This window comes from Nicotiana tomentosiformis, chromosome 9 (genome assembly GCF_000390325.3).
Source record: "Nicotiana tomentosiformis chromosome 9, ASM39032v3, whole genome shotgun sequence".
Classification (NCBI taxonomy): Eukaryota; Viridiplantae; Streptophyta; class Magnoliopsida; order Solanales; family Solanaceae; genus Nicotiana; species Nicotiana tomentosiformis.
Window position 1 is genome coordinate 97,204,306 of NC_090820.1, and position 15,205 is coordinate 97,219,510.

General features: G+C 39.8%; 1 protein-coding gene across 1 annotated transcript; it reads right to left on the reverse strand.

Moving 5' to 3' along the window:
- Window positions 1-5,421: 5,421 nt before the first annotated feature.
- On the reverse strand, window positions 5,422-9,427 carry LOC138899247 (uncharacterized). The gene is made up of 6 exons (XM_070185390.1): window positions 9,009-9,427; window positions 8,256-8,364; window positions 6,835-7,000; window positions 6,097-6,722; window positions 5,784-5,982; window positions 5,422-5,537 (listed from the first exon to the last, which is right to left on the reverse strand). The coding sequence occupies exons 1-6, from the start codon at window positions 9,425-9,427 to the stop codon at window positions 5,422-5,424; spliced, it is 1,635 nt and encodes a 544-aa protein (XP_070041491.1).
- Window positions 9,428-15,205: the final 5,778 nt, after the last annotated feature.

Here is a 15,205-nt window from a genome sequence, read left to right on the forward strand (position 1 = left end):
ATTCCCTTTGGACCATGAAGATTGCCTTTGGACGGTGAGGATGATGTCCTTACACCATGACGTCCTGGGCCACGAATCATGTATTCGCAGGCCATGAAATGATGTCCTCGGGCTATGAGAATGGTGCCTCTGAAAAATGACACCTTTGAATAATGATATACACTTTTGAGAGATCCTCGGGCCATGGAATGGTGTCTTCCGTCTATGAGGATGATGCCTTCAGACTATGATGCCTTTGGACAAAATGGCAATGTTTCAGCCCATGAAATGCAAAGACATGGTGTTTGGTCATATGCGAAGATAAGACAAGACAAGGTTTAGTCTTGGGTAAGGTGAGGGCAATGCTTAGCCTTGGGTGAGTAGAGGATAATGCCAGGTCTTAGATGCCGTAATGGAGATAGTATTTAATCTTGAGGAAAAGGTTATGCTTAGCCGTATACAAGAAGGGGAGACAATGCTTAGTCTCATGTGGGAAAGGCAATGCTTAGCCTTATGCAAATAGGAGACAATGCTTAGTCTCATACAAAAAAAGGCAGTGCTTAGCCTTATGCAGTTAAGGAGGCAGGGCTTAGCCTCATGCAAATAGGAGACAATGCTTAGTCGCATGCAAAGAAAGGCAGTGCTTAGCCTTATGCAGTTAAGGAGGCAAAGCTTAGCCTCATACAAATAGGAGACAATGCTTAGTCTCATGTAAAGAAAGGCAGTGCTTAGCCTTATGCAGTTAAGGAGGCAAAGCTTAGCCTCATGCAAATAGGAGACATTGCTTAGTCTCATGCAAAGAAAGGCAGTGCTTAGCCTTATGTAGTTAAGGAGGCAAGGCTTAAACTCATGCAAATAGGAGACAATGCTTAGTCTCACGTAAAGAAAGGCAGTGCTTAGCCTTATGCAGTTAAGGAGGCAAAGCTTAGCCTCATGCAAATAGGAGACAATGCTTAGTCTCATGCAAAGAAAGGCAGTGCTTAGCCTTATGTAGTTAAGGAGGCAAGGCTTAACCTCATTCAAATAGGAGACAATGCTTAGTCTCATGTAAAGAAAGGCAGTGCTTAGCCTTGTGCAGTTAAGGAGGCAATGCTTAGCCTCAAATAGGAGACAATGCTTAGTCGCATGCAAAGAAAGGCAGTGCTTAACCTTGTGCAGTTAGGGAGGCAATGCTTAGCCTCATGCAAGAAAATAATGAGTGGTAGTGAGAAAGCAAAGTATTTCTCAGTTGGAGATGTGTTTGCGTTTGGCAACTTTGTCATTATGAAGGTAGTGATTCTGATGTGTGTACGTATTTGTGCATATTCCTGTTATGTTCATTGTGCCTGTATCCAAAGAAAACCCGTGAGTTTACGGGGAAGGTTGGTCCGTGCTTTCGCCTTCTCGCTTTGTTTTTGCTCATGTCTTAAGATCTTGTTTGAGTTACCCTAGGCAGCATCTGGCTGTTTATAGAGTTTTCAAAAAATATGTGTGCATTTGATGAATGTAGTTATTTAAATATAGTAGTATGTAATATCAAGTAATTTAGATGAACCAATGATTGTGACATATTTTAGAGACATTGCGACTTCCTTGCTTTAGAATTTTAAGGGTCCTCAAAATCCTGCCCCAGTTTAAAAGCAATTCTTTAACTGTTCTATGTATGATGAAGTTGGCTGGACTTGCTTCAGAATTTTGAGGGTCCTCCTCAAAATTCTGCCCCAGTTTCTGACCATGGAAAAATGAAGATCTTATTGAGATGTGACCAAATCCACAGGGCTGCCTACGTATCCCCTCTTAAACGGGAATCAGGTCAAGCATAGTTCAGTTACATCAAATGAAGAAATGTAAACAATCTAAATATAGTTTCTCCTTACTGCGTCTGAGTTGATAGGTTTTGGCCAAATTTCTCCGTCCATTTCTGCAAGTATGAGCGCTCCTCCTGTTAGTACTCTGGGAACCATATAGGGCCCTTGCCAATTGGGTGAAAATTTCCCTTTGGCTTCATCTTGATGCGGGAAGATCCGCTTTAGCACCAACTGCCCTGGTGTGAATTGTCTAGGCCTGACGCTTTTATTGAAAGCTCTAGGCATTCTGTTATGTTAAATTTGACTGTGACATATTGCATTCATTCTTTTCCCGTCAATGAGAGCCAGTTGTTCATAACGACTTCGTATCCATTCTGCATCACTGAGTTCAGCCTCTTGTACGATTCTCAAAAAAGGAATTTCCACTTTGGCGGGAATGACGGCTTCAGTACCATAGACCAGCAAATAAGGAGTTGCCCCAGTTGATGTGTGAACCGTGGTGCGATATCCAAGTAGGGCAAATGGTAACTTCTCGTGCCATTGTTTATGATTATCTACCATCTTCCTTAGTATCTTCTTGATGTTCTTATTGGCAGCTTCCACATCTCCATTCATTTGTGGCATGTATGCTATGGAATTCTTATGCTTGATCTTGAAGGTTTCGCACATGGATCTCATCAAATCACTGTTAAGGTTGGCAGCGTTGTCGATGATGATTGACTCCGGTACCCCGAATCGACAGACAATACGATCCCTAACAAAATCTGCTATGACCTTCTTAGTTACAGCCTTGTAAGATGTGGCTTCAACCCATTTTGTGAAATAGTCTATGGCCACTAGAATGAACTTGTGCCCATTTGAAGCGGCGGGTTTGATTGGATCGATGACATCCATCCCCCAAGCGGGTGGCACTCGTATCATATCAGCATGTACTTGGCATTGATGACACTTTTGGACATACCTGATGCAGTTTGTTTTCATAATTATCCAAAAATACCCTGCTCTTAATATCTTCTTAGCTAAGACAAAGGCATTCATGTGTGGTCCGCAAGTTCTGGCATGTATTTCTTCGAGCAATTTGGATGCTTCATTGGCATCGACACACCGTAATAACCCAGATCTAGAGTCCTTCTATACAGAATCCCTCCGCTTTGGAAGAAGTGGTTAGATAATCTTCGGAGTGTGCGTTTCTGAGTATGATTTGCGTGCTCCGGGAATTCTCCTTTTGCCAAATATTCTTTGATGTCATGGAACCATGGATTTCCATCAATTTCTTCTTCAACATGAGCACAATAAGCTGGCTGGTTATGAATTCCTACCGGTATAGGGTCGATAAAATTCTTGTCTGGGTGTTGTATCATGGAAGATAGAGAGGCCAATGCATTTGCGAACTCATTCTGGATTCTCGGAACATGTTTGAACTCTATCTTTGTGAATCTCTTCTTCAATTATTCTACATAGTACAAATACGACAGTATTTTGGTATTCTTTGTAGCCCATTCTCCTAGAAACCGATGTACCAAAAGGTCTGAGTCACCAATTACCAGCAATTCCTGAACGTTCATGTCAATGGCCAACTTGAGTCCCAAGATGCAAGCCTCATATTCTGCCATATTGTTGGTACATGGAAACCTGAGCTTTGCGGATACTGGATAGTATTGACCTGTCTCTGATACTAAAACTGCTCCAATACCCACTCCTTTGAAATTTGCAGCTCCATCGAAAAACATTCTCCAACTATCATAGGTTTCGGTGATATCGTCTCCTACGAATGATTCCTATTCATTGGGAAAATACGTTTTCAGTGGTTCGTGCTCTCCGTCTACAGGATTTTCTGCCAGATGATCCGTCAACGCTTGCCCCTTGACAGCCTTCTGAGTTACATAGATGATGTTGAACTCACTTAGTAATATTTGCCATTTTGCTAACTTCCCCGTGGGCATGGGTTTCTGGAAGATGTATTTTAACAGATCCATCCTTGATATGAGATATGTGGTGTAGGCACAGAAGTAGTGCCTCAACTTTTGAGTTATCCATGTCAAAGCGCAGCAGGTGCGTTCCAACAAAGAATACTGTGCTTTGTAGTGTGTGAACTTCTTGCTCAGATAGTATATGGCCTGTTCTTTTCTTCTTATCTCGTCGTGTTGTCCCAAGACACAGCCGAAAGCCCCATCTAGTATAGATAAATAGAGTAGCAGAGGTCTCCCAGGTTCCGGTGGGACCAGAACAGGTGGTTTGGATAAATATTCCTTGATCTTATCAAAGGATTTCTGGCACTCTTTAGTCCAACTTGTTGCAGCGTCTTTCTTCAACATTTTGAAATCGGTTCATATATCACAGTTGATTGTGCTATGAAACGGCTAATGTAATTGAGATGCCCTAAGAAACTCATCAAATCTTTCTTGTTCTTCGGAGGTGGCAAATCTTGGATAGCCTTGACCTTTAACGGGTCTAGCTCAATTCCTCGGTGGCTGACGATGAACCCTAACAACTTTCTAGTGGGGACTCCGAAGGCACATTTTGCGGGATTCAATTTTAGGTTGTACCTTCGAAGTCGATCAAAGAATTTCCTCAAATCTGCTATATGATTTGTGCTTTTTTGGATTTGATGATGACGTCATCCACGTACACCTCTATCTCCTTGTGTATCATGTCATGAAAAATGGTTGTCATGGCTCTTATATAAGTGGCTCCAGCATTCTTTAGGCCAAACGATATCATTTTGTAACAATATACTCCCCATGGTGTAATAAAGGCTGTCTTTTCGGCATCCTCTCCATCCATCCAGATCTGATGATATCCCGTGAAGCAATCCACAAAGGATTGAAGTTCATGCTTGGCACAGTTGTCAATCAGTGTGTGTATATTGGGCAAAGGGAAATCATATTTGGGACTTGCTCTGTTTAAATCCCGATAGTCAACACACACTCTGACCTTCCCATCTTTCTTTGGAACCGACACAATGTTGGCCAACCAGGTCAGATATTCAACCACTCTAAGAACCTTGGCTTTGATCTGCTTGGTGACTTCCTCCTTTATTTTCAGACTCATATCTGGTTTGAACTTTCTGAGCTTCTTCTTTACAGGCGGACACATAAGGTTGGTAGGTAGTTTATGGGCCACTATGGACGTGCTCAAACCGTTCATATCATCATAGGACCATGCAAAACTATCCTCATACTCCTTCAAGAACTAGATGTATTCTTCTTTCTCTGACGGCGATATGTGAATGCTTACACGAGTTACCTTGACTGTTTCGGAGTCTCCCAAATTAATGGTTTCAGTCTCATCCAAATTGGACTTAGGAATTTTTTCAAAATTTTCCACTTCTCTGACAATTTCCTTGGGTATTATATCCTCTCCCAGATCCTCTGAATCACTATCCTTATGTTGCGTTGTCTCGTTACATGTCACAGTCGTAGGTTCATCAGGATAAGTAATAATAACGTTGTAGAGAGAAAATGTAAAGGATAATAATAAATACTACAACAGCAATCCATTGATAAATATTTAAAAACGTCAAACAAATGCAGTTCAATGATTCGAGCAATTATTTCAAAAAAATGTTAAAAAAACAAAATACTAAAAATGTCTTAAATACCCATAAAATTGCTTTTCAAAATAAATGATGCTAATTGCCAGGCTATCCAGGAACTCAACGGGCCCTTGATGGTGCAGCAGTCCAATTCTTGAGAATAACTCTCTCCTCCATTTTCTGAATAATAAGGTCTTCCCCCGCCTCCTCCTCAACTATCGCACTGCAGTTCATGTCTTCATCATCCAGAAACAGATTCTTTATGCCAGCTAGAACTTCATCTTCTTCAGACCCCCACATCATGTCAGCTTGATGAAATGACTAGCTCAAATGTGGTACTGGCTGCTCTAGAGGGTAATAAGGACCATGCCACAGTGGCGACCAATTCTGATACTCGTGCCAGGTGTATTCATACCCAAGCCCAAAAGTTATGCTGTGACGCTTTAGCTGTATCGGTTTGGCGATCCCCTGTAGATTCTTACCGATACCCTTGCCAGGTTCATACCCTGTCCATGCCAATATGCCTTCTATCTTACTGCTCTGCCATTTGTCTTTTTCAATTGTGTTGACGCGCTTGACGCAATGGTATGTTTCTCCACCCAACTTCCTTCTATTCTCGACGACCGGAACAGTTTGATTGATGTAAATGGGATTACTTCTGTCCCTTTGGATGATCACTCCCTGATCGTTCCACTCAAACTTCACGGCCTAATGTAGAGTAGAAACCACGGCCCCAGCGGTATGTATCCAAGGTAGTCCCAACAATAGGTTGTAGGTAGTAGATATGTCCAACACTTGAAACTCAACATCAAACCAGGTTGGGCCCATTTGTAGGCCGAGATTGGTCTCCCCAATTTTGGCCTTTTGATACCCATTAAATGCTTTCACATTCATATTTCCTGCTCGTATCCCGTGCAGGCCTTTACCCAATCTTTTCAGAGTAGTTAGTGGACATATGTTGAGACTCGAACCCCCGTCTATCAGGACTCTGGCAATGAATTTATCCTCAAACTGCACTGTGATATGAAGTGCCTTGTTATGACTTAGTCCTTCCGGTGGCAGCTCGTCTTCATGAAAAGTGATCTTGTGACTTTCCAACACTTGCCCTCCACTAGTGATGTTATTGGGTACATAGGCTTTATTCAACACCTTCATTAGGGCATTCCTATGTGCCTCGAAGTTTTGCAGCAGTGATAAAATGGACATTTGAGCAGGGGTTTTGTTCAGATAATCAACCACGGAATATTCTCTTGGTTGCACCTTTCTCCAAAGGTCATCCGGGCCAGTCTCAATGACAGGCGGCTTAGATACAGCTTCTTTGCTCGTTCCTCCCAAATGCTCGGGTGTATAAACCCTACCAGTTCTGGTCATGCCTTGCGCTGCACTTGTTTCTTCCATTTTTGCCTTTCCTTTCCTTCTTGCTTCCGTAACATAATCCCAAAGTATAACATTAGACTTAAAAGACGGCGTGGGTGCCACCATCACGGTGAAGGGTGTTGTTACCTCAACTTCAATCGGTGCATTAGTTTGTACCGATAGGTGTGAGAGTGACTGGAGATGTTTCAAGATTATCCCCTTCTCGAATGAGTCCAATTGACCCCTCTGAGTCCCATTCTTCATCGGTCTCTATCACGTTTACCCCTTCACCCCTGTGATCTGGGAGAGGATTGTTACGGATATTGGATGCAACCTCCTTTGCCTGTATGACTTTAATGTCTGAATCTTATCCTTCAAAGTACGACACTAATCAAAAGTATGACCCTTCATGCATGAGTGATAGGCACATGTATTATTTGGATTAATCCACTGGGAGGAGTTTTCCATAGCAACAGTGGGAATGGGAGTGACATAACCGGCAGCCTTCAGTATCTCGTACAGTTGGTCTATGGGTCCAGCAATTGGGGTGTATTGTCTGGGTGGTCTGTGGTCGAAATTTTGTCTAGGTTTTTGGTAGTTTTGGTGGGTTGGTGGTGAGTGGTAGTATGCTGGTTGGGTATTATAAGTATGGTAAGTGGCGGCAGGTTGTTGGTATCTGGGAGGTGAAGGCTGATTTGTGGGTGGGGGTGTTTGGTATGTAAGAGGAGACTTTGGATCCCTTCTTCTATTCTTTCTCCCAATTTGATGATATCAGAAAATTTATGGTTTTCAATAACCATTAGTCTTTCGTAGTATTGCGAATCCTGAGCTCTCACGAAGAACTTATTCATCTGTTCTTCTTCCAGTGTTGGCCTTACATTTGCAGCTTCATACCTCTACTGAGTAGCATACTCGCGGAAAGTTTCCGTTGGCTTCTTCTTGAGATTCTGAATGTAGAAAACGTCTTGTGCGTTTTTTGTGTTTAATCTGAACTGATCCATGAAATCTGATGTCGTGCTCACCTAATTAACCCACTTCTTTGGGTTCTGACTGATGTACCAAGACAAGGCGTCTCCGGTGAGGCTCCTCATGAACAGCTTCATACTGATTCGTTCATCCTTGCCAACCCCTACAAGTTTGTCACAATACGTTCTCAAATGCACCTTCGGATCACCAGTTCCGTCGAACATTCCGAACTTAGGAGGTTTGTAACCCTCTGGCAGTTATACATCTGGCTAAATACACAAATCCTCAGAATTCAAACCCCCAATGCCTTTGTCACCTTCTACACTTTGAACTCTGCCAGTAAGCTTCTTGAGTTCTTCCGCCATGTTCTTGATGAGCAGGCCATTCTCGACGGATTCAGGTATATATAGGGTCTGTTTTGGGGTGTGGGGGTAAATTTTCCACATATATGGGATTGCTTTGGTGGACTCCGGGAATCTGGGCGTAATAGTGGTCATTGATTGAGTTTTATGTATCAGGAGTAGGTTATGGTGCATTCTGAGGGGTGTGGTATGTGGTTGTTTGTAGTATTGCGGATCCTGAGTTCTGACGAAGAACTTATTCATCTGTTCTTCTTCCAGTGTTGGCCTTACTTTTGCAGCTTCAGACCTCCACCGAGTAGCATACTTGCGGAAAGTTTCCGTTGGCTTCTTCTTGATATTATGAAAGTAGAAAATGTCTTGTGCATTTTCTGTGTTTAATCTGAACCGATCCATGAAATCTGATGCCATGATCACCCAATTAACCCACTTCTTTGGGTTCTGACTGATGTACCAAGACAAGGCATCTCCGGTGAGGCTCCTCATGAACAGCTTCATACGGATTCGTTCATCCTTGCCAACCCCTACAAGTTTGTCACAATACGTTCTCAAATACACCTTCGGATCACCAGTTCCGTCGAATATTTCAAACTTAGGAGGTTTGTAACCCTCTGGCAATTCTACATCTGGCTGAATACACAAATCCTCATAATTCAAACCCTCAATGCCTTTGCCACCTTCTACACTTTGAACTCTGCCAGTAAGCTTCTTGAGTTCTTCCGCCATGTTCTTGATGAACAGGCCATTCTCGGCGAATTCAGGTATATATAGGGTCTGTTTTTGGGTGTGGGGGTAAAGTTTCTACATATATGGAATTGCTTTGGTGGACTCTGGGAATCTGGGCATAATGGTGGTCATTTATTGAGTTATGTGGATCAGGAGTAGGTTGTGGTGCATTCTGAGGGTGTGGTATGTGGTTGTTTGTAGTATTGCGGATCCTGAGCTCTGACGAAGAACTTATTCATCTGTTCTTCTTCCAGTGTTGGCCTTACTTTTGCAACTTCAGACCTCCACCGAGTAGCATACTCGCAGAAAGTTTCCGTTGGCTTCTTCTTGAGATTCTGAATATAGAAAATGTCTTGTGCGTTTTCTGTGTTAAATCTAAACTGATCTATGAAATTTGATGCCATGCTCATCCAATTAACCCACTTCTTTGGGTTCTGACTTATGTACGAAGACAAGGCGTCTCCGGTGAGGCTCCTCATTAATATCTTTATACGGATTCGTTCATCCTTGCCAACCCCTACAAGTTTGTCACAATACGTTCTTAAATGCACCTTCGGATCACTAGTTCCGTCGAACATTTCGAACTTAGGAGGTTTGTAACCCTCTGGAAGTTCTACATCTAGCTGAATACACAAATCCTCATAATTCAAACCCTCAATGCCTTTGCCACCTTCTACACTTTGAACTCTGCCAGTAAGCTTCTTGAGTTCTTCCGCCATGTTCTTGATGAGCAGGTCCTTTTCGGCGGATTCGGGTATATATAGGGTCTGTTGTGGGGTGTGGGGTAAAGTTTTCACATATATGGGATTGCTTTAGTAGACTCCAGGAATCTGGGCGTAATGGTGGTCATTGATTGAGTTTTGTGGATCAGGAGTAGGCTGTGGTGTATTCTGAAGGGTGTGGTATGTGGTTGTTTGTGGGTATTGAGTTGGATGGTGATGGTGTTGTTGAGGAGTAGGTACCGGTGTAGGGTTGTGGTTCTGAGGAGGTGTGGCGTATTGATGTGGTGCGGGAGGATTCGGTGGTGGGTTTTGATTCTACGTGTTTTGGGGAGGTGTCGTGTTTTGGAGGTTTGTGTTTTGTTGGTTGATGTCAGGGACGTTTAGGGTGAGAAAAAGGTTTTCCAAGTTCCGTACCTGCTCAAGTTCCCCTTGTAGCTCCAATATTTTCTATTCCAGATGTAGGACCAATTCATTTTGTGCTGGAGAACTCCGATCGTTCGAAGTTTCAACGTTTTCTGTGTTGTCCTTTCTGATACAGCTTAAATCGTCCATTTTTCCTTTCCCTTTGCCTTTGCCTTTAGGATCACTTGGTGGAGGAGGAGGGGGAGGACCTCTAGATCTAGTATGATATACGGATGATGCCAGTATGCACGAACCAACCTTGGGGAAGGAGAATAATCAAAAGAAAGAAAAATAAAAGGTAACCAAGTCAGTAAAGGATATTGAAAGAATGCTTGCAATATTGAGCATGCTCTGCAAAAACGTGTAACAGAATCGCGTCCTAATTTGGAGGACCTCGTTGTGCCCGAGGTAGGCCTAAGCGACACATAGACTTGGAGAAAATTGATGCCAATAATTGTGTCATTTCATTAATGTGGAAATAAATTAAATCCTTACTAAAACGACAAAAATAAGAAGGTTACTAATGGCATTTGCCTTATTACATTCGAAATCTAAAACTAAGCTAAAAAGCAGTATAGAACATCATTTCCTAATCTACTTGGTCCCAGAAGGACCTTCCCCGTGCTTGGCTCTCTTGGATCCATCAATCAAGTTCCCCAGGTCGCGCATGTCCAATAGTAGGTAAGCCCTTACTAGATGCCCTCCTTCATTGCCTTCCGTATTCTGACAATCCGAGAGCCTCTTCCTCATCTTCCCATCAAGTTCCATTAACCCTTGCTCCAAATATTCCAATCTTTCTGTTGATTTAGTAGCAATTTCTTTCCATTCATTGATTGCTTCCATATCTACTTTGTGTTGTTCCAAATGCCTAGCTTCAGACTCGAAAACCCTCTTGCGCAGCATCCTATACTTGACATGTGCTTCAGCAGCGTCATCTATAACCCTATTTTTCGGGCATTTAATTCCATTAAGACATGATTGACGAGACGTTTCGTTCATTTTGTCGTTTCTGACACGGAGTACCGAGGTGAGAATCAAAAGATCATATCGTTTCTCGTCGTTTACTCTCCGAAAAATGAGGGGACTATTTGTGTATGGTCGAAATCGGGCTCGACTATTTCATGACAGATCGGGCTCGGAACGCGAAGGGTTGAAGATCGACCCCGAGTCTCATCGAACCAGAACACGAGGTCAGAATGTCCGTCCTCGAGAACATTGAGTCCATGATCCTGGAATCGACCCTGACCCTGAATAAGCTCGAGGAAATATTGTCGGTATAACCAACAGAAGACCGAAATAACGGAAGCCCGAAATATCCGTAACCGGTCGAATATCACGGCGGAAATCTCGGCACGAATCAATAAGGAACCGGCAAATCAGCAAACCAGGAGAATTTTACCTTTTATAGAATTGTACCTAAAGTAGGACTCCCCTACTATATAAAGGGGTCTGATTACTTGTGAAACACTGTAACTCGCATCCATCCCAAAGCAATATATTTGTTATTTTCAGTTCTTATTATTCTCTTGTTATTCTATTCTGATATTGATAAAAGCACTTTTGACTCGAGGGCGGCTAACCTTCTAAAGCGAAGACTGTTCAACTTGTGTGGTTTGCATTTACTTTCTCATTGTTTATTTTAATTTCAATCTAATTTATCATTTTGTGTCAAGCTAGATCACGTATCCTTAAAACTACGTACAAATTTAATTGTTATCCGATTTCGAGGGTAAACAATGTGAAAGAACGTTTTTTAATATTTTCTGTTAAATATTTAAAGGAAACAAGGGAGAAAAGAAATTTCAAAATAAATTAATAAGATCAAAGAAAAGGTCAATAGGACCTACTAATAAACAAAAAAGAGCAATTAAGTAAAGAGAAAGAAGAAATAAAGGATCTTTCTTTAATTGTAGTTGTCTTAAATGCATCAAACAAAAACTTTTAAAAAGATGAGCTAGGCTAGATTCGAAACCACATCATTTGGGATGATAATCCCAGCGCCTTGCCAATGGCTATCTTGAGTTTTTATGTTAGTGAGGGTGACACTTAAAATATTAGTATGTATTTGTTCTATATATATATATATATATATATATATATATATATACATACATGTATACATACTATTGCATAGTCTCGGCCAAAACTTGGGGTGACGTACCACCCTGCTGCTTACACGTAGATCCGCCCCAGCCCTCACGTATCAACATAAAACCCATACCTATTTTCTTTATCTCAAAATTAGGCGGCCTTACTATAAAACATTTTTCTAGTAACCAATAATTATCACAAAATGATTTCTTCATGGAAAATACTTTCTTGGATAATGACTTTTTCTTTTATTTTTCACCAAGTTATCGATACCTATATTGGAACCCGACTAAATCCAGATTCGCGTAGAAAAGTCTCATATTTAAGGTAAAGTGCTCCCTAACAAAGGCGACTTCATATCTGTAGCTCGAACCCGATATATCTGGTTAAGGACGAAGGAGTAATTAAAAATAAAAAGGGTGCAAGTACTAAAATTTCCTGCGGGAAATCTTTTTAGCTCTAAATATTTCTATTCGTGGGCTAAAAAAGTTTATATCTGAAAAATTATCACAAACTTCTATCTACCACTGTCTATGTTTATTTATAGATTACACAAAGTCTGCGGCTAAAAACAAGGGGTTTTGGTGAGCCATTAGATTAATTTTAACAATAAAAAAACAACAAAAATGGGAAAAAGATAAGGGGTCTGTCAATACATATAGTGGAAATGAAGGAACATATGCAATATTAAATAAAAAACTAGATGAGAAACAAAGCTTATATACTATCACAGGTCGTTTGGTTACTGAGATTAGGATTATAATCCCGTATAGAATTTAAAATTATATTTATTTCATATTTGATTATGATATTAATTAATACCAGTACAAATCTTATATTAAAATAATGTTATTAACTATCCCATATTAGATGTGGCATAATAATCTCAAGATTATAATACTGGAAATATAATCCTAAATATCTCAGTTTGCAGCCAAACGAAACGACATCTCAAGTCGACTTAAAACACCTTAAAAATGCAACTTTTGTACAACCAAATACTAAATTTTTCGGACTACAACCAACATTTACACAAATAACAAAACATAATATGAATTTATCCAAGGTCTCGTAACATGAATGAGAGTGCAAATACTCAAATTGAAGTTTAAAGTCAATTCTACGAAAGCAAATAAAAACTTTACAAAAAGTGATGAACCCCCTAAACATAAAGTGTATAGTTAAAAATCCAGGCTTATTTCAAGGGGTACTTATGCTTTTTTCCATTCTTATTTATTATGTAAAATGTAACTCTGAATTATTTTAGAAATGCTAAAAGTTTACAGAGTAATCCAAACCAAATTTTGTTGTCAAAATCTTAATTTCAAGTAATGAGTTCGTTGCTGAATGAAATTTCTTACGTGCTGTAACTAAAGATAAACCAAGAACAACGGATAAAAAATAGCACCAAATTCCCTCTCAAAACGTTTTCTCTTAAAAGGCTGCTCCTTGTAATTAGAAAAAGGGTTTGATAATCAAATTTTTGTGTTTGTGTAATAACTACATTATTCTTCAATTGCTAATTACTAAATTTTCATTTATCTTTCTTGATTGAAAAATCTCTAAAAGTGTATAAGTGGCCGTGACATCAATTGTATCCTTAAAATTTTGTTAATTCCACAATAGATTTGCAAGTTTTTTATACGATCTATCCATGAAAATATTAATATTATTACAAGAAAGAAAAGATAACCAGTAAAAAGTTCCGGCTTTTTTCACTTGTAGCCCGCGCTAGAAACTATTTATATTCGGTAATCGAAAAGTATATAAAATTTGTATAATTTTTGTATATAACATACATACATACATACATACATACATACATACATACATATATACATATATTCGACTATTATTTCAAAAGCGGTTATACAGTGTCATTTTCCTAAATCTTTCGCCCTCTGAACAAGATTGCGTATAAGCATTAAAAAAAAAGGGGGAGGGGGAGGGGGAGGGGGAGGGTGGAGGGGGGACAAAAAATCGATAAAACAGTTGCACAATCAAATCACTTAAAAAAGATAAGTGCACGTAACTCCATACGTATTTATTGATAACCTATAAAAAAAAATGGTAAATAACTTGTAACAGATTAGATTACACTATTGGTATTCAAAATATCTGTATGCTGTAATTGTATATAACTTAGGGAAAGTTTCATAAGATCGATGATTTTTTTTTTTGTATAAATAAATTCATGGAAGAAAATGGGGGAATTGCATCTATATTCAATTTTTGGGTCACATTTTAACTTATACCCGCTTTGCAAAATAAATTATAAGCGTACCCACTTTTCGGGTAACTTCAGGCATACGGGCCTGAAGTAGCAAAAATTTATGTCTAAAGTTTCAGAATTTTTTGCCTAAAGTGTAGCCTTATCAAAGCAAAACTTCAGATATATTTGCTTGAAGTTTGGCCTGATCTGCAAAGACAATCACGCAAACTTCAGTTCATGGTGCAAGGGAAAACTTCAGTTTCCCCTCACTTCATAGTGCAAACTTCAGACAAATTAGTCTGAAGTTCTTCAATTTGTAGTGCAAATTTTAGGAACTTCAGTACATAGTGCTAGTGCAAACTTCAGTTTCCCCTCACTTCATAGTGCAAACTTCAGACAAATTAGTCTGAAGTTCTTCAATTTGTAGTGCAAACTTCAGGAACTTCAGTTCATAGTGCAAGGGCAAACTTCAGTTTCCCCTCACTTCATAGTGCAAACTTCAGACAAATTAGTCTGAAGTTCTTCAATTTGTAGTGCAAACTTCAGGATAAATTAACTTTTCAGTGTAACTAAGAGCTGGTTTGGCATCACAACGGGCTTTACCTCATGGGGAATTCTTCTTGTTCTTCATACTGGATTTGGAACTTCTATATATTCAGTATGAGATAAACACATAACAAGATGAACTAGAGAGTATCTATTGCGCTCTCGATGCATTTGGATTTGTATCTCGAACTTGCAAAATAAAGGATTGTAAAATTTGCAGAAGCCCACGTTTTACCTCTGTTGAAAGGGTTTCTGAATTCAAATAGAGAACAATAACAATACTCTATTTTTTTATTTTATGACAGTATTTGATCAAATGTAGGTTAAGTTGTTAATTTGACTTCACATTTTATTAAAGAATATATTAAAGTAGTGGTTGAAAAATTAATTTGATAGACAGAAAGAGGAGAAAGAAAGGAGCGCATAGGTCAGGAGGAAGAAGATGAGGCGTCTGAAGTTGTTAAAATTAGTGTATAAGTTAAATAATTTTAAAAATATGGGTATAGGTTAAATGGGGGTGACCA

What these genes read in the sequence shown, in the direction of transcription:
- LOC138899247 (XM_070185390.1), bottom strand. Translation starts at nt 9,427, where the DNA reads ATGGCGGAAGAACTCAAGAAGCTTACTGGCAGAGTTCAAAGTGTAGAA. An exon ending in GGTTTGATGTTGAGTTTCAA is followed by an intron (nt 5,983 to 6,096) that starts GTGTTGGACATA and finishes TGGAACGATCAG; the next exon opens with GGAGTGATCATCCAAAGGGA. An exon ending in TGAACCTGGCAAGGGTATCG is followed by an intron (nt 5,538 to 5,783) that starts GTAAGAATCTAC and finishes TGGATGATGAAG; the next exon opens with ACATGAACTGCAGTGCGATA.